Genomic DNA, 18,612 nt, shown 5'->3' on the forward strand with positions numbered 1-18,612 from the left:
GACTGCGCAGCGAGGGATAAGTGAGAGAAGAGGAGGGGAACCGAGAGAGGAAGAAAGAGGAGAAAAGGGGGCACCGTGGAGAAATTCCGGCGGAGGAGGGGTATATGTAGAGAGGGGAGGGGGTGTGACAGGGTGAATGACATCAAAGACTGAAAAGAAGACGAGAAAGATACTGGGCTCTGAGAGGGCCGGGGAAAGGCTGAGAGAGCACGGGGAAAGACCGAAAAAGGGGAAAGTTGTGGAGCGCGACGCGCAGTCCCTAGAGACAGCAACCTAGCTTGGGGCACTTTATGGCTGAGACACAAGGAGCGAAATAAGCAGACAGGAAGAGCGCGCGAAGACAACGAGAGAGCTAGAAATACAGAGGGAGAGTCGGGAGCCGGAGAAAAGTATGAGCGCATGGGGGGAGCCATCGAGGAAGAAGAGAAGGTGAAGGAGAAACGAGGGGTGAGGAGATGCACAGAGACAGGCGACGAGAGAATCAGTGAGGTAGAAGGCGAAGGGAGCCGGAGTGACCTCAAAGGAACAGAAGTCTGGAGGACAATGAAAGAGAGACAGACCACGAGACAGGTTGGACCACAAATGAGGTGAGAGGATACAGCAGCAGTGGAGACATCGAGAGCACCCCTTGAGGAGACCGCAGAGAGTTCAAGGGTGGCGGAGAAGAGAGTCAGTAGGAAATAGAGTGGAGTCAATACCTGACAGGAGGTGTTAGCTGTCTCATGTTTCGCGACACTGGATATGCTGCCATGTGCGCTTCGGCCAACAGGTGTGCTTGGGATGGGCCAGCAGCACGCGCGAAGGGAGGAGCCCGCTTAGTGAACACAGCAGGATAAAGACCATTGCCTGAGGTAGGACAGGCTCTGGGGGAGGCAGGTGTGGCCGCTCCCGGAGAAAAATACAATCGATTGGACTGGTTCGTTGTTCAAACTGGAAGAACACCTTGACAAGTCCAAGGAGTGGTCACGCAAGGACAGCAAATCATTGGATCTGGGACCACCCCTAGACAAGCCTGATGAGTGAGCATTGAAGGATAGCAAATCGTTTCATCTTGGGCGATACTTTTATAAGTCCAAGACGTGGTCACCCAAAGGACTACAAATCGTTGGACCTTGGATGATGCATCGACAAGTCCAAGACGTGGTTGCTCAAGGTCAGTAAATTGGTTGATCTGGGACAACGCCTTGACTGCTCTAAAAGGTGTATTGATTTTTCAGAACAAGTGATCGATCTATTTGGAATGGCGACCTGACAAGTCCGAGAAGTGGTCGCTCAGCTACAGCAAACCATTGGATCTCAAACCAACCCTGGACAGATCCAATAACTGATCATTCAAGGAAAGAACATCATTTCATCTGGATCAGCGCCTCGATAATTCCAAGCAGTGGCTGCCCAAGCACAACAAGTCATTTGACCTTTGACAATGCTTTGAACACTCGAGGCTGATAAATCATTTGATCATTGACAACGCCTTTGCAAGTTCAGAAATTTATTGCTCAAGGACATTGGAAAGGTATATCTGTTTTGACACTTTGAACCTCGACAAGTTTAAGAAGTTATCAGTCTATGACAAATGTCTGATTGATCTGGTATGATGTCTCAAGATGTCTAAGAAGGCATACTGATTGATCAAGAACAAGAAATCAAGTAATCAGTTGACCCTGGTTAGCTCCTTGACAAGTCCAAGAAGACGTATTGGTTTTCCTTGGATACGCCATTGGACTGTCTGGGATGGTCCCCTGAAAAGAAGTGGTTGTTGAAGGACAACATAGTGTGTCATCTGGGAGCATGCTGGACCAGTCCCAGGAAACCTACTGGTCACTCCAGGATTCTTCATTCTTTGATATGTATTGTCTCTAGACCACACCAGGAAGATGTGTTAGTCGGTTAAGGAAAAGGTATTGTTTGATCTGGATCACCGATGCATTGACCACTCCAGGAAGACATTTTGGTAATTCCAGGGTAACACATCAGTTTATGGGCACAGAGCTTTGATCAGCTGAGGATAACTTTTTGACCTCTCCCGGGCAACACATTTGGACACTCTCAAACAACGCAATGGACTTTACCATACAACGCATTGGTAGTTTTTACATATCTAGTTTGGCACACTAAAATAAGACATCAGACACTTTCGGATAGCGTGTCAAAGAAGAAACAGGACCAGTGTCAGGAAGCACCAGGAACCCAACAAACTCAAAGACATTGCAATATTGTAAACAGAAGGAGTTAGCAAGACTCAGCTCCAAAGAAGAGGTCAGAAGAAGACACATCCAGTGCCATATTGGGGACCAAGAGAACCTTCCCGCCCTATCTGGTCACTCTTCACAGGTGCTTGGACTCTCCTCTCCTGTTTTATATACATTGAAATGTATTGCTAGATTGCTGTGTTCTGTGCACATATTTCTTTCCCAATCCGACTGTCCTTGTTTTTCGTTTTTTGGTGCCATGTTCGCCGGTTCATCCCGCGGGTCATCGAGCCGAGCGGGGAAGTACAGTGTTGAGGAGCTCTATGGTCTGACCTCGTCCAAAAAGCCAAGAGGAGGAGGAGGACGGCTGGAGGTGAAGCGCAAGAGCCAGCAACTGAATGCAGAGAGGCGTGAGGAGAATGGCGGTATTGGGACCGGCAACCTCTTCAGTGCGGCACGGAGGTTGATGGACCGCCGCAAATTGGAGATATACCTGCAGCAGGCTGGCCTGTCCTTCGAGGAGACCGTGGCAGAGCAGACTGGCATGGTGTACAGGTGAGCATCTGGGGCCCACCATTCTGGGAGGAATAAGATACAACTTGGAAACCAAGGCAACTGGCTTTAGGGACATAAAAATATTTCCCCTATTATGGAGTGGCTGAAATGTCTGTGTGGTCTGCTTTACATGTGATGGATTCTGTTCCAGCGCTACTGTCAGCAATACTGATGTCTGTTTCACCCGACTGTATGTTTTACCTAGAAGCATGTTCTTCAGACAGTCCCATGGTAATATAGTAGTAAGACACTATAAAAGCATATGTCATAACAGTGTAAGTCCTGAGCAATAGCGTGTCCTGAAACAGGGAGTCCCTGGATGAAGTACTCCTTCTGGGCTCTATGTGTTTGCCTACACTGTACAACTACTGCCATGTTTACAACAAACGCCTGCCTGCTACTTCTGAGCACATGAGCAGGGCTGTATGCACTGATCCATGAAGAGACAAATCCAGTCACTTTTTCATGATATCTATAGTGAATCTGTATGAAAAAGAATGGAGATCATTTTCATATTTGTTGATCATTCTGGAAACCAGAATGAGCTTCACTGTTAATGTGTTGGTGGGCTCAGCCCTACATATGATACAAATATTGTAGCATTTACAGACTTCATGCTTCCCACTGTATGAAGAACTTGATACAAAAGAGTGTGATGTTTACAACATGGTCATGGGCATCACTGTGACAAAAGGTAGCGTCAGAGGGAGTCTCACGTACCTCACAAAGGTTGTACTTGTACCCTAAGGTGGAGTCATAAATGTGTGGTTTTCTGTCCTCAGATATAGTCTTTTGTACATTATGAGTGCAGGGTGTCATGGCCTCAGATGGAGTCTCGGGTACATTAGGAAGGGGGGTGGTATACCACACGCGTACTCTTGTGTACTTCGTGAGTGTGGGGTATTGTATCCTCATATGGAGGCTCTTGTACTTCATGAGTTTTGGGGCTGTTACTTCATATGGAAGTTTGTATACACAATGCATGTGTGGTGTTCTGTTCTGAGTCAAAGACATGTTTAGTCAATGAGGGTTGATTGTTGTAGCCCCAGAGACAGTTCTTTACACATCATGAGGGTGGGTGTTGTAGATTCTGATGAAGTTTTGTGTGCAACGTAATTGTGTGGTTGTGTAACCTCAGATGGATTCTCGGGATTGCGGGGATTTGGAGCCTCAGGTGGAGTCTTGTGTACATCATGAGTGTGAAGTTGTGTAGCTTCAGATCAATCCTGGAGTGTATCACGAGGGCCTTTGATTCTAAAGGAGTCCCATTAACATCACATGAGTGGGTGTTGCCACCTCTGAAGGAGTCTCTTGTGTTTCATGAGGGTTGGGTGTTGTAACCTCAGATGACGTCTCATGAGTGTGTACCGTTCTATCCCTAGGTGGAGTATTGTGTACATCAAGAGGGCTGAGTGCTGCTGTAGTCTCGGGTACTGTCTTGTAGCCCCTGAGCTCTTGCAACTTCAGTTGGGGTCTTGTGTACATCATTACTGTTGGGTGTTGTGACCTCAGATGGAGTCTTGTGCACATTATAAGTGTAGGGTATTGTAACCGCAAATGGGGTCTTGTGTGGTGTTGTCGACTCACAAGGAGTCTTGCAGACATGAGTGTGGTGTGCTGTAAATTCAGATGCAGTCTTGTGCACATCATAAGTGTGGGTTGGTGTAACCTTAGATGGAGTCTCAGGTATACACTGATTGAGGGGATTTGTATCCTCACATGGAGTCTTGAAGACATCATGAGTGCGGGTTGGTGTAACCTCAGAAAGAGCCTTGTGTACACCATGAGTGTGGATTGGTGTAAGCGGGGCAGTGGCGGCCGGCACAGGTAAACATGGAGTCTTGAAGACATCATGAGTGTGGGTTGGTGTAAACTGAGATGGAGTTTTCTGTACATCATGAGTGTGGTGTAATGTAACTTCAGGTGGAGTCTTGTAGACATCAGGAATGTGGTGTGCTGTAACTAGAGATATATTCTTGTTTATATCATAAGTGTGGATTGGTGTAACCTCAGATAGAGTCTTGAGCACATCATGAGTGCGGGTTGGTATAACCTCAGAAAGAGCCTTGTGTACACCATGAGTGTGGATTGGTGTAAGCGGAGCAGTGGCCGCCGGCACAGGTTAGGCGGTGCAGGGCGCGGCAGGGGGAGGGGGGGGGGAGGGATGGCAAGCCGACAGATGACAGAATAGGTATTACTTATTTATTCAATTATTCCGTTGTCTGTCGACTCTCCCCGTCCTACACCGCCCGCCTCACCGCCTTTACCTATGCCGGCTGCCTCTGAAGCAGAGATAGGGTTTTGGGTAGAATGAAGAGGTTTTGTATCCCCAGATCAAGTCTGCTGTTTAACACATGAACATTTTACTCAGAAAGAGTCCCGTTAACATCATGGGGGTGGATGGTGTAACCTCTGCTACAGTCTCTGGTACTCTATGAGGGAGGGTTTCTGTAACCTCAGATAAGGTCTTGTGAGTGTGTACTGTTCTATCCCTAGGTGAAGGATTGTATACATCATGAGGGTTGAGTCGGTGCTCTTCCAACCTCAGATATGGTGTTATGTACATCATTATTGTGGGGTGTTGTAACCTTAGTTGGTGTATTGTGTGCTTAATGAGTGCAGAGTGTTATTGTCTCACATGGAGTCTTGTTGACATCATGAGTGTTGTGTGTGGTAGCCTCAGATGGAGTCTGTGTACATCATGCGTGTCATAACCTTGCAATGGGTCCCATGTACATCTTGAGCATGGGGTGGTGTAGTTTCAGATGGAATCTTTGGTAAATCATGAGGGTGTAATGTAGGAACCTCAGTCTGAGTCTTGTGTACACCATGAATGTTGGATGTTGTAGCCTCAGCTAGAGTGCTGTGTACATCGTAGAGTATGAGTTGTAGTGGTCTTGATCGAGTCGCACATGAATCATGAGTGAAGAGTGTTGTAGGCTCAGACATAGTCTTGTATAATTCATGAGTGTGGGTTTGTCTGATCTTGGAGTGTCTTGTGGAATCTCCTTGACATCACGAGGAGGGCTCCCAGTTTTCAGTTTTTACAGATTTTTACAGATAAATACAGACAGAAAAACATTTATTTTCCTGCCTGTATTTATTTTTAACTACAGAAAAATACGGAAAATAGGCCTTCTTTGAATGATTTTTTCTACTGTCAATTTGAGTGTCAGGTCAGTAGGTGTACAGATTGAGAGGTAGGGGAGATGAAAAAAGACAACTGATTTCCTAAATAAGCTTAATTAAGTACAGATCTACAGTTATTTCTTATATTCTACAATGAGAGTGTTTTCAGATAACGCAATTGCACGGTATACTGCTGAATACTTTTGGACATTCAAATGCCAGTCAATTTATCAGTCAATTAAATGTGGAAAAATACCCATTGCAGTTTCATTTATACAGAAAACGCAAAATAAAAATAGATAAATACAGAAAAAATTAGCACAAAATAAATATGGATAAATACAGACGGAAATGTCAAAAAAATAAATACCATAAAACTGTGAGCCTTAATCATGAGTGTGGCGTGTTGTAGCCTCGGAGGTAATTTTTGTTACATCATGAATGTAGGGTATTGTAGTTTGTGAAATCTTGTGTACATCATGAGTGTAGAGAGTGATAGCCTCATATAGAGTCTCAAGGACATCATGAGTGTGGGGTGTTGTAACTTCAGATGGAGTTTTGTGTACATCCGAATGTGTGGGTTAACGTCAGCTGTAGTCTTGTGAAACTCATGAACGAGGGACATTGCATTCTCCGATGTAATCACTGTACATTCTGAGTGTAGGGTGTTGTAACCTCAGATGCAGCCACACATGAATAATAAGTGTGAACTGTTGTAGTCTTGAACACAGTATTGTATACTTCATCAGTGAGGGTTAATGTAATTTAGATGGAGTCTCATGTATGTCATGAGTGTGGGATGTTGCAGCCTCAGACGGAGTATCGTGTAGTTTGTAAGTGTGCATACTGTGGCCTCAGAAGGGGGAACAGTAACCTCGTACGGTGTCTTGTTCACATCATGAGCGTAGGGTGTTGTAATTTGAAATCTCATTTGCTGCACAACATTAAGTATTGGTAGTTGTACCCTCAGATGGAGTCTTGCGTACATCATGTATGTGGAGAGTTGCAGCCTCAAACTGACTCTCATGTCCTTTATGAATGTGGGATTTTGTAAACTCAGATGAAGTCCTATGTACATCATGAGGGGGTATTTTGAAGCCTAAATGGTATTCTCATGTGGGTTTTCTCAGCCTGAGCACATGTATGTAGCTAGCATATGGTATTTTAGTGGCAGCAAGTTCTAGTGACATATTCTGTTGACATCTGTTGAAATACCAGCCACTTAGACCTTCAACTTCAAGAGAGTGGCGATAGTCCAGACTGGAAAACACACAAGAACTCACACAATTATTGATTGGGGCACTTCAGAAATATCAGTGTCTGAGTAACAGCCAAAACATGGGTCACTCCACTTTTCCTTATAAATATGATGGAATCAAAGGTGGCGGATATGGGTTTGCTTTGGAGATGGTATCTGGTGTACTCAGTAACAAAGTACGGTACATGACTATCGTTGTTGTAGGCGTTCACACAGAGCTCGGCCTTGGCCAACATGACTTTTGGCTTTAAGAGTTATTTGGACGGGTTATTTCTGCTAACATTGTTATGCCGTCAGTGGGATAGCTTGGTCTGTCTCTGCCGGCGGTGAGCTGGCCTTCCAGGCAGCCTCTTCGAGATGGACCATCTGAAAGGGCCGATGTGTGCTGTCCAGTGCTGAACTTGTATAAGACGAAGTGCTGGAGCCCAAAGTTTGCTCGAGATGGGCTCGGTCGAAGGTCGGATGCCAAAAACCAAGAGCACATAGTCTTGGTTCCATCTCATGCTTTATTAATCCACCGCCAGACACTTCCTGCCCCTTTATTTCACTCTTGCGGGTTCTTTTTTGCCCATGCTCTTTCCTTCTGCCACAGTTTTTTCGTCTTTCACTTCCTCCTTCTTTCCGCCTTTTGTGATTTCCTCTGAATCAAAGTCTGTTGAGGGAAGTGCCAGTCCCCAAAAAATGAGTGCCGGTGGGTCCCAACTGCAACCACTTCCTAAAACTTAAGCAATGGAGCTGAATCATTTTTTGGACCTGTCAAAGCCCATGGAACCAAAGACAAAAGGACCCTCAAACTGGTCCTTTGAAACTGCCTGACTCTTGGAAAGGCAAGTCCAACCCTCCCTCTCCTCTGCCTGCTGCAGGCCCAGCCCATGCCACAGCTGCGAGTCAGATATGGACAGTTCCACCCCTCCTGTCCGCTCCCTCGCGCCGCAGCACTGAGTTTTGGCCGCGGGCGCCATCTTTCCTTCCCTGATATCCATAATAGGCAGGGACAGCTGCTTCGCCTCCTTCCGGCTCTTCTGTCGGAAACGTCAGCCAAACATGCAATCTTTTCCGCTCGAGAGGCGATCTGATGAAGGTTGACCCTGCTGCTTTCCCCTCCCCGGCCCGCAAATCACAGAATCACAACATTTGCAAGATGGCCCGGCGCAATCCCCTCTAAGTGATCCACGCGCCTAAATCCGCTCCCAAACCGCTTAGAGCCGGAAGTAAGCCTGCTTCCAAACCCCGCGCCGATTATCATTAATGATAATAAAGGCTAACACTTGGCGTGCAGGGCAGACGAGCGTTATGCTGTCTTATTTATCCGGGCGGAGGTCTCTGCTGCCTGGTGGGCCATGTGCACATGTGCAAAAACGGCACGGGAAGGCATGACGTTTTATGATTTCGATGAAGAAAGTTTCCCAGTAATTGTGATGGTCTTTGTTTAAGGCAAGCTCGTCCTGCTATAAGTACTACACCAGTTCTCCATCTCTGGGAGGCTTGCAATGGAACATTGCAGTGCTTGCTACTCGGGCTGTACATGTGTGTAGTCTACCTGTACTGTGTGTGAGGGAAGCTTGCACTGCTACTAGTATTCGTACTGCTTCTGTTCTTTGTGTAATGGAACACTGCAGTGCTTGCTACTCGTTCTGTGCCTGTTTATATTCTACCTGTTTTGTGTGAGGGAAGCGTGCCACGCTACTCGTACTGCATCTGTTCTTTGTGTAGTGGAACACTGCAGTGCTTGCTACTCGTTCTGTGCCTGTTTGTATTCTACCTGTTATGTGCATGAGGGAAGCTTGCCATGCTACTCATACTGCATCTGTTCTTTGTGTAGTGGAACACTGTAGTGCTTGCTAGTCATACTGTACCTGTTTGTAGTCTACCTGTTATATGCATGAGGGAAGATTGCTATGCTAGTCATACTGTCTCCGTTCTTTGTGTAATGGAACACTGCAGTACTTGCTACTCGAACTGTACCTGTTTGTAGTCTGCCTGCTCTGTGCATGAGGGAAGTGTGCCCTGCTACTCATACTGCATCTGTTCTTTGGGTAATGGAACACTGCAGTGCTTGCTAGTCATACTGTACCTGTTTGTAGTCTACCTGTTATGTGCATGAGGGAAGCTTGCCCTGCTACTCATACTGCATCTGTTCTTTGTGTAATGGAATACTGCAGTGCTTGCTACTCGTACTGTGCCTGTCTGTATTCTACCTGTTTTGTGTGAGGGAAGCGTGCCACGCTACTCGTACTGCATCTGTTCTTTGTGTAATGGAATACTGCAGTGCTTGCTACTCGTACTGTGCCTGTTTGTATTCTACCTGTTTTGTGTGAGGGAAGCGTGCCACACTACTCGTCCTGCATCTGTTCTTTGTGTAGAGGAACACTGCAGTACTTGCTAGTCATACTGTACCTGTTTGGTTTCTACCTGTTTTGTGTGAGGGAAGCGTGCCACGCTACTCATACTGCATCCGTTCTTTGTGTAGAGGAACACTGCAGTACTTACTACTCGTACTGTACCTGTTGGTATTCTACCTGTTTTGTGTGAGGGAAGCTTGCCCTGCTACTCATACTGCATTCATTCTTTGTGTAATGGAACACTGCAGTGCATTCTACTTGTACTTGTTCTGAATCAGTCATACTGTACCTGTTGGTAGTCTACCTGTTCTGTGTCTGAGAGAAGCGTGCCCTGCTACTCATACTGCATCCGTTCTTTGTGTAGAGGAACACTTTAGTGCTTGCCACTTGTACTGTACCTGTTTGTAGTCTACCTGTTCTGTGTCCGAGGGAAGCGTGCCCTGCTACTCATACTGCACCCGTTCTATGTGTAGAGGAACACTTTAGTGCTTGCTACTCGTACTGTGCCTGTTTGTATTCTACCTGTTTTGTGTGAGGGAAGCTTGCCCTGCTAGCTTGCCCTGCTACTCATACTGCATTCATTCTTTGTGTAATGGAACACTGCAGTGCATTCTACTTGTACTTGTTCTGCATCAGTTCTTTGTGTAACAGAACACTTTAGTGCTTGCTACTTGTACTGTACCTGTTTGTAGTCTACCTGTTCTGTGTGGGGGAAGCTTGACCTGCTAGTCATATTGCATTTGTTCTTTGTGTAATGAAATACTGAAGTGCTTGCTACTCCTATTGAACCTGTTTGTATTCTAATTGTTTTGTGTGTGATGGAAGCTTCCCCTGTTTGCTACCCGTGCTGTACATATTCTGTGTGTAATGGCGAATTTAACTATTTGTTATTCCCACTGTACTTGTTCTGTATGTTAGAGAAGCTTGAACTGCTGCTGCGTCTGTTATACTTGGTCTCCGTGAGTCGGGGTCTCCTGTTCCCCTTTTGCCTTCGAAGAGCCTTCTTTCTGTGTGTGAGGGGTTGCAGCACTGCTACGACCTGAGCTGTTCCAGTTCTATACACGAGCGAGTAAGCTGTAACCCCTGTTTCTTCCGCTCTGCATATTCTTGGGGTATGTGCCTGTACCCTGCACCACTACTGCCAGTGACATGCCTGCTCTGTTTATGTGAGAGAACCTCTACTGCAGGCACCCATGCTGTGCGTGTCCTATGTGTGTAGGATGTTTGCACTGTTGCTCCCCATCCTGCCTCCTTGTCTGTGTGAGGAAAGCTTAGACTGCTACTGCATGAACTATATCCACAAACTGCATCCCAGTCGCTTGTGATTTCCCTGTTCTTTGTGTCAGAGACTATCTGAGTGTTGTTGTCTATCTCTGTGTGATGGAAGCTTGTACTGCAGCTGTAGGAACCATATTGGGTTTGTGTGTGAGAGAAACATACACTGCAGCTATAGGGAACATACCTGTTCTATGTGTGAAGGAAGCTTGCACTGGTATTGTGTGGGACATACGTTCTGTGTGAAGGAAGCTTGCACTGCAGCTGTAGGGGCCATATTGGGTTTGTGTGTGAGAGAAACGTACAATGCAGCTATAGGGAACATACCTGTTCTATGTGTGAAGGAAGCTTGCACTGGTATTGTGTGGGACATACGTTCTGTGTGAAGGAAGCTTGCACTGCAGCTGTAGGAACCATATTGGTTTTGTGTGTGAGAGAAACGTACACTGCAGCTATAGGGAACATACCTGTTCTATGTGTGAAGGAAGCTTGCACTGGTATTGTGTGGGACATACGTTCTGTGTGAAGGAAGCTTGCACTGCAGCTGTAGGGGCCATATTGGGTTTGTGTGTGAGAGAAACGTACACTGCAGCTATAGGGAACATACCTGTTCTATGTGTGAAGGAAGCTTGCACTGGTATTGTGTGGGACATACGTTCTGTTTGAAGGAAGCTTGCACTGCAGCTGTAGGAACCATATTGGTTTTGTGTGTGAGAGAAACGTACACTGCAGCTATAGGGAACATACCTGTTCTATGTGTGAAGGAAGCTTGTATTGTTTAGGACATACGTTCTGTGTGAAGGAAGCTTACACTGCAGCTGTAGGGGCCATATTGGGTTTGTGTGTGAGAGAAACGTACACTGCAGCTATAGGGAACATATCTGTTCTAGATGCAAAGGAAACTTGCACTGGAATTGTGTGGGACATACATGCTGTGTGAAAGGGAAGCTAGCACTGCAGCTCTGTTGGTCATGTCTGTTCTGTGCGTGAGGGAAGCTTGCAGTGCTGTCGTCACAGTAGTCAACTTCTGAAATGAGGAAAGCAGGAGATTTAGTTAGACAATTGCGAGTTTTATCACTATTCCTCTAATTTTCATGTTAAAGCCTGGAAATTGCTCAAGACAGGGTGATAGAAAATCTTAAAATATCCTCAAACCTCCTTAATTTTGCCTCAAAATAGGGAGTGCATTACCAAGAAGGAAGAAACAGCTAGTGCAAGGGATACACTTGCACAGCTGCACATGTGTTTGAGGTGTGCTCTGAGTATTGTGAAGCCTGCTTGGAGTTCTGCTGTTGCCTCTGCTCATGCTTGCACTGGTGTGGGAAACACTGCACTGCTGCAGTGGCTTTTGGGTAATGGAATCTTGTGTTGCCTTTGCACATGCTCTGTTTGCATGTGACTTTGCTTGCTGCCTTCTGTGCTGTACCTATTCAGCTTCTATATCTTCTTACCAGGAATTTATGGATACAAAAGGCAGAGGGGCTACTATAGAGTGTGGCAGACAGCCTGGGCCCGCCAGTGGAAGCTTTGACTAGATTATCAGTTCCCACCAGGCAGGACAGCATCTCTGGGCCTGTAGCAGAGCCACCACATCTTCTCTGAAGCCACTTAAGCTTTGCTGAGCAGTTGCCATATATATTGCACCCACATGGTGAATTGTTTTGATTTTTAATTCAAAATACCCAAAGAAAGAGCTTGTTATTGAAAAACCAAAATAAAAATTGCTCTGACAGGTAGGGAGACTTTTCCCAAATGTTGGAAGTCAATTTTATTGTCTCTTGTTCAGGACCATCTGACCTATTCTGCCAGTCCTGTATTGTAAACATAGGGCAGACGTTTTCTGATGTACCTTGACCTACAGCCCTTTGATGGACAGGCCATCAGCCAATGGTCTCTGCCGGCAGTGTACCTGGTACTTCCCCTGACTCTAAATGCAGCAGGAAGCCATGAGTTTGCTGGACAGAGCATCCAACACACTGTCAACGAGGCCCGATAGAATAAACAGCACTACGCGTGCTGCTTCCTATTACATGAGACCATATGGCGGGCGCAGAAGTTGTAGACACCCCTAAGGCAATGGTGTCCCTCATTCTGGAGAGGCAGCTGCGGCTGACATATTGTGGCGGTGCGAGGAGCTCCAGGCCCCTATGCCAGACACATCAGTGATGCTTAGTGTCAGTCAGCATCTGACCTGCGCAGCCAACATGACTTACTCTGCACCCTGTCTTGTGTTTGTTTATTCTGCAGTGTGCCGACATGTCGCCTTCAGCCACTTTGCAGAGCTTTGGAGACTGTTTATTTCAGATCAAATGGTTACATTGTATATAGGGCGGGGACGGACATTCAGTACGTCACCTCCAGAGGTCTTTTGTATTATGCACAAATTGACTTTGCTGATAAAAATTGGGCTGTGGGTGAGGCGGGGGCTCAAGAAGATGCCTCAGTTATTTGAAACCTACCCATGGATACCACATGAGATCTGCAGGTCCAAGTACAAATCCCGGTAAGGCCAATAAGACATTCAATCCATCCTTCTAAGGTCAGTAAATGGACACAAATAAATTCCTTAATCTATTGTCTATTGTATCAATCATTTAAAAAGGGCAAGCATGCAATATGATGCACTGTGAGGAAACATGCTTTTTCTGGGTTTCCCCTTCACTTTTTGCCCCATTTGGACTTCTAGCTGGTTTTTCGACTCTGAGATTACACTGAGTCCTACTAACGAACTCAGTGCACATGTTCTAACCTATCACGAAATGTATATTGAACTGGCTACCCTCAGTTGGCATAGATGACTTCCTTATAAGTCCCTAGCATTTGCTACCATGGGTACCCAGGCCATGTAAGTTAGAGTGTCCTCCCAGGGCTGCAGCACTGATTGTGCCACCCTGTGTGTGGCAACGTACTACACGGTCCCCAGCCTGCCCACTGCAGCCTGGAAGAGCAGTTTTAAAACTGCTAGTTTGACTTTGCCATTTAAACCAATGGCAAAGCTCCCACCTCCCTTAACAATGAATGTATGTCTCCCCATTTAAACCAATGGCAAAGCTCCCACTTCCCTTAACAATGAATGTATGTCTCCCCATTTAAGCCAATGGCAAAGCTCCCACCTCCCTTAACAATGAATGTATGTCTCCCCATTTAAACCAATGGCAAAGCTCTCACCTCCCTTAACAATGAATGTATGTCTCCCCATTTAAACCAATGGCAAAGCTCCCACCTCCCTTAACAATGAATGTATGTCTCCCCATTTAAGCCAATGGCAAAGCTCCCACCTCCCTTAACAATGAATGTATGTCTCCCCATTTAAACCAATGGCAAAGCTCTCACCTCCCTTAACAATGAATGTATGTCTCCCCATTTAAACCAATGGCAAAGCTCTCACCTCCCTTAACAATGAATGTATGTCTCCCCATTTAAGCCAATGGCAAAGCTCCCACCTCCCTTAACAATGAATGCATGTCTCCCCATTTAAACCAATGGCAAAGCTCCGACCTCCCTTAACAATGAATGTATGTCTCCCCATTTAAACCAATGGCAAAGCTCCCACCTCCCTTAACAATGAATGTATGTCTCCCCATTTAAACCAATGTCAAAGCTCCCACCTCCTTTAACAATGAATGTATGTCTCCCCATTTAAACCAATGGCAAAGCTCCCACCTCCCTTAACAATGAATGTATGTCTCCCCATTTAAACCAATGGCAAAGCTCCCACCTCCCTTAACAATGAATGTATGTCTCCCCATTTAAACCAATGGCAAAGCTCCCACCTCCCTTAACAATAAATCTATGTCTCCCCATTTAAACCAATGGCAAAGCTCCCACCTCCCTTAACAATGAATGTATGTCTCCCCATTTAAACCAATGGAAAAGCTCCCACCTCCCTCAACAATAAATGTACGTCTCCTCAAAGGAAGGCCTCGTGAGCCCTAAGGCAGGAAGCTGTATATTATTAAGTAGGACACATACTTTAATAGGTCTAACAGCAACATTTCCAAATAGTTTTTTTTTATGCTGTGGAAAGGTTGGTAACCCCATTGGCTGATACAGAGCTACAAGCTGACCTCTCAGTCTTGCTAACTTCTGAATGGGGCTACTAAAATGGGTACTTCGAGATATCTCCAAGGGTGTAAAAGCTGAAGTCGCTCATTCTGGCAAGTCAGTAGCCACATTCTTTGAATCACACATGACTGCTGCCAGGCAACCTAGGAGACCAATTGTTGATGGTGAAAAGTTCCACCTAAGTCTGCTGGCCCTGGGAGTGTCATCTGAGTCCAGATTGGTCGCCAATGACGGACACCGGCCTCCACCAAAGGAAACCGCTGGACCCATCTGTACATGGAGATCGGTAGCCCAGCCACAGCTGGCCTTCTAGTGTCTCAAAGAGGCCTTCGATGGACACTCACCCCTGTGGCTAAAGTCACCCCACCTTACCCGTGAACTGAGGAATAACTTCAAAGATACCCCCATCAACTGCATATATGCTTGGAATGGTAATGACACATCCTCCTTACTGGTGAAGTTGGACTTGAGATTACTGTTTTAGAAATGCTACTTTTAGAAAGTGGACATTTCTCTGTGCTTATAACTCGGTGTGCTTTGCAGCCTGTTGTCAGTACACGTCTAGGTTGGGTGACAGCTACACTTTGTGCATTCCCTCCAGACAGCCACACCAAAGGAAGAATATGTGTGTATGAGTAGCCATCTAAATACATCAGCATTCTGATGGCCTTGCCTGGGCAGGATGGAAGGGAGGGGCTAACACTTCACTTGAATAAGCAGTGTCCTGTCACCACACATATGCCTGATGAGCCCACCCCCAAAAAGATAGCCTGGCAGACTGGACTGGGTTGAAAGGGATACTTGTACAATTCATAGAGCTGCTTTGAAGTCACCCCCAATTCAAAGTCACTTTTGGGTATACCTACTGGTTCTCTGATCTTGGAACCAGCTCTTTGCTTCCAGAGATCGATGCATCAGACAGCGTTTCACTGCCGTTGCAGCTTGGTGAGATTGATGCAACCCCTCGACTGCATGGCAGAGTCCGGCATATCGCTCAATTCCTCTAGACTCCGGCACCCATCTTTGGAACTGACGCATCGCCTTCACTGCATGGAGAAGATCGTCGCTTCCTGCAACTGCGAGCCTCGACATCGACGCATCTAGCTGTTTGCTACCAGGAAAGGTACTTTTTTCACCAGGGCCTGCGTGGGTCCTGTAGCCGGCCAGCGCTCCATCGCAGTCAGCCCAAACTTTGATTTTGTCTCAGTTCAGCATGACCTAAAGTAACTTTTTTAGCGCTTCTTACTTCTAAGCTCTTTAATGCATTTATTCTTTTAAAATTCAATATCTCAACTTCCACACATTGGATTTTTGTCATTTTCATCTTGTTTTGTTCAGAATATTATAATCTATTTTTCTAAACCTGTGTGAGGTCTTTTTGCGGTGTATTCATTATGTCACTGTGTGTGGGTTGCACAAATACTTTACACATTGCCTCTTTAGATAAGCCTGACTACTCTCTGCCAAGCTACCAGAGGGTGAGTACAGGTTATTTTTTAGTTTGTATCTAGCTTACCCTGACTAGAGTGGTGGTTACTGCCTGGCTTAGGTGCATACCTCAGACAACCAGGAATCCCATTTCTAACATTGGGTAACTAAGGGCTATGTGTACTAAGCAATTCAGCAGTCTCTAAACCTGTGATTTTCTAAATCACAGAGTTTAAGACAACCAAATGGCTTTTTTAAAAGTACTAAAACTATTTTGCGATTCGGTAAGTGTTTAACAATTTGCAAAATGGATTTAGAAGTGCATACCGTATTGCAATTTGGAAGTGGAGTTTAGAGCTTTCAAATTTTGATTCGGGAGAACAGTTGTTTGCAACCACAATTTAGGTCACAAACCATTGATAGGTTGCAGACGCCTCAAAGGAGTTGGTAAATGCAAAAAAATTTGTGAGTGGGCAATAGTTCTAGGCATCAATCCCAACTCTGAAACACACTTTAAAAAAAGTACATACTTTTTTCTTAAATACAGACAATTTTTCTTTAAGGAAAACAGGTCGCATTAAAACAAGTACTTTACAAATTTAACATGGCTGCAGAACAGCTGAAGTCAATGCACTTCACAACAGCCAAAGGCAGGCTTGTGGTTATTCTACCAAAACGCTGCATTTAAATGCTGTGCTTCAAAACTATAATGTGCCCAAAATATTGAACAGATAAGTGAAGATAAATGTATGTAGGTAATCCTATTTCTTGCTCAATATTCATTCACCCTGGTGATATATAAATGTTTTTAGGTTCATAGAGGTAGAGTTAAGTTTAGTTAACCATCTCCTTTAATAGTGGGGTGGAATGAGATCTTCTCACCGTAATCTAGGTTTATATTTCATGTATGTCACGCCACTGCCAATTTCGGTATAGACGCCCACCTCAAAAGTCCTCTCACCTAATATTTAGTTTACCCTTTCTTCCTTTTTAATGCTTATCCTCTCGTATGATCTTAACGCACTTTCTATTTTTTTTTTAAAAGCAATCTTTGATGAGGAGCTTTGACCCCTTTTTTAGGTCTGGCCTAAAAACAGCTTCAACTGTCATGCCAACCACATGTAATCCAAACAACTAATATATAAAAAAACCCCGATATTTATATATAGATCCATACATAGAGTCAGCCCTCTTTATCGATTGCTTGGTTCAACTGTCAATCAAATTTTGCTTCCACCTATCAAACCGTACCGCATGGGGCAGTGGGTCAGTCCACTTTTGCCACTGGCCCTCTTTCACTGTGAGTGACAGCATTTTGCTCTTCCACATGGACACATACACCTGAAAAGAAGTGCACTTTGGAGTCTGGGCTTTTGGGTCAGTAATTTGCTTTGCCAATGCTTTTTTGTGTCTTTTTTTTTGGTCGTCGTTGTGTGTTTTCCCTATGTTGTCTAAAAATAACAGTTGCATCTTTTCTTTGTTCCAATAAGAATCATATTTCCTGTGAACTATATTAAAACTAAAAAGAGATGATCTGTTTTAAGTACACCTGCCAGCTGGGAAACACCTGACCCTCCTCCATTAAAATTATATTTGATAGTTATTATTCAATTTCATTTTTTTATTGGAAACACGCAGCTGCCATTTTAGGAAGCAGAATGTATACTCTTTTTTTTATTTTTTTGTGACATATACCAGCAATAAAAAGTAAAACAAAACAATGAATTTTCCCACCAGCCTGTCAAGGTCAGACCTCCTGGATTTACCAATACGTGTTGTTTAAATGTGTCAACTTATATGTACCCATAACAGAATGTGGCAAGAGTCCTTTGCCATCAAAAGTTGGCTCCTCATGTGGTGTCCTCAATGTACTGCCACAACAGAACTCTTGCCTCCGACACGAATATGACCACCCCCATCTCTTGTGGTAGTGATGGGTTTCCTTTCCCTCTAAAGGTATTTAACACTGACGCATTTCTGCCCACCTTGCAGGCTTCTGCCCATATAGACATTAGCTAAGCTGGCTGAGATCTGCTGACTCTGACAGCATTACCTAGGTTTGGCCGACGCCTAGCATAAGAAGTCTGACTATAATGAGAAGGCTGACAAGACGTCAGATACTCACAAGGTTGTGCTGAGGTCCTTTGTTAGTTTCTACTTTCACAGTATTGACCTCAACAAGAGCGGGCCAATGAATTCCGACATGCGTGGAAACTTCTTTCGGAATGATGAGTTTTTGTAGGTCACATCGTGCAATATTTATAAGACAAAAATGCCCAGCATTTACCAGAACATGCAGCTTGTGGTGCGGTAAGTATCAAAATCTGTATGTTATTCCCCAAAAACTTGTGATAGGTGATAATTATCGCAC

At 45.1% G+C, this 18,612-nt stretch overlaps 1 protein-coding gene across 2 annotated transcripts in view; it reads left to right on the forward strand.

Moving 5' to 3' along the window:
• Nucleotides 1-2,185: 2,185 nt before the first annotated feature.
• The window catches only part of KCNAB3 (potassium voltage-gated channel subfamily A regulatory beta subunit 3), a 379,854-nt gene continuing 363,427 nt past the window's right edge, over nucleotides 2,186-18,612 (forward strand). The window contains exon 1 of one of the 2 annotated variants that reach the window (XM_085636869.1): nucleotides 2,186-2,744. In XM_085636869.1, coding sequence (XP_085492995.1) covers nucleotides 2,449-2,744 — 296 coding nt within the window. In that variant the 5' untranslated portion in view covers nucleotides 2,186-2,448. The remainder of the gene's footprint in view (nucleotides 2,745-18,612) is intronic. The other variant, XM_085636867.1, reaches the window with a different exon arrangement.

Source organism: Triturus cristatus, chromosome 12, assembly GCF_964204655.1.
Source record: "Triturus cristatus chromosome 12, aTriCri1.1, whole genome shotgun sequence".
NCBI lineage: Eukaryota > Metazoa > Chordata > Amphibia > Caudata > Salamandridae > Triturus > Triturus cristatus.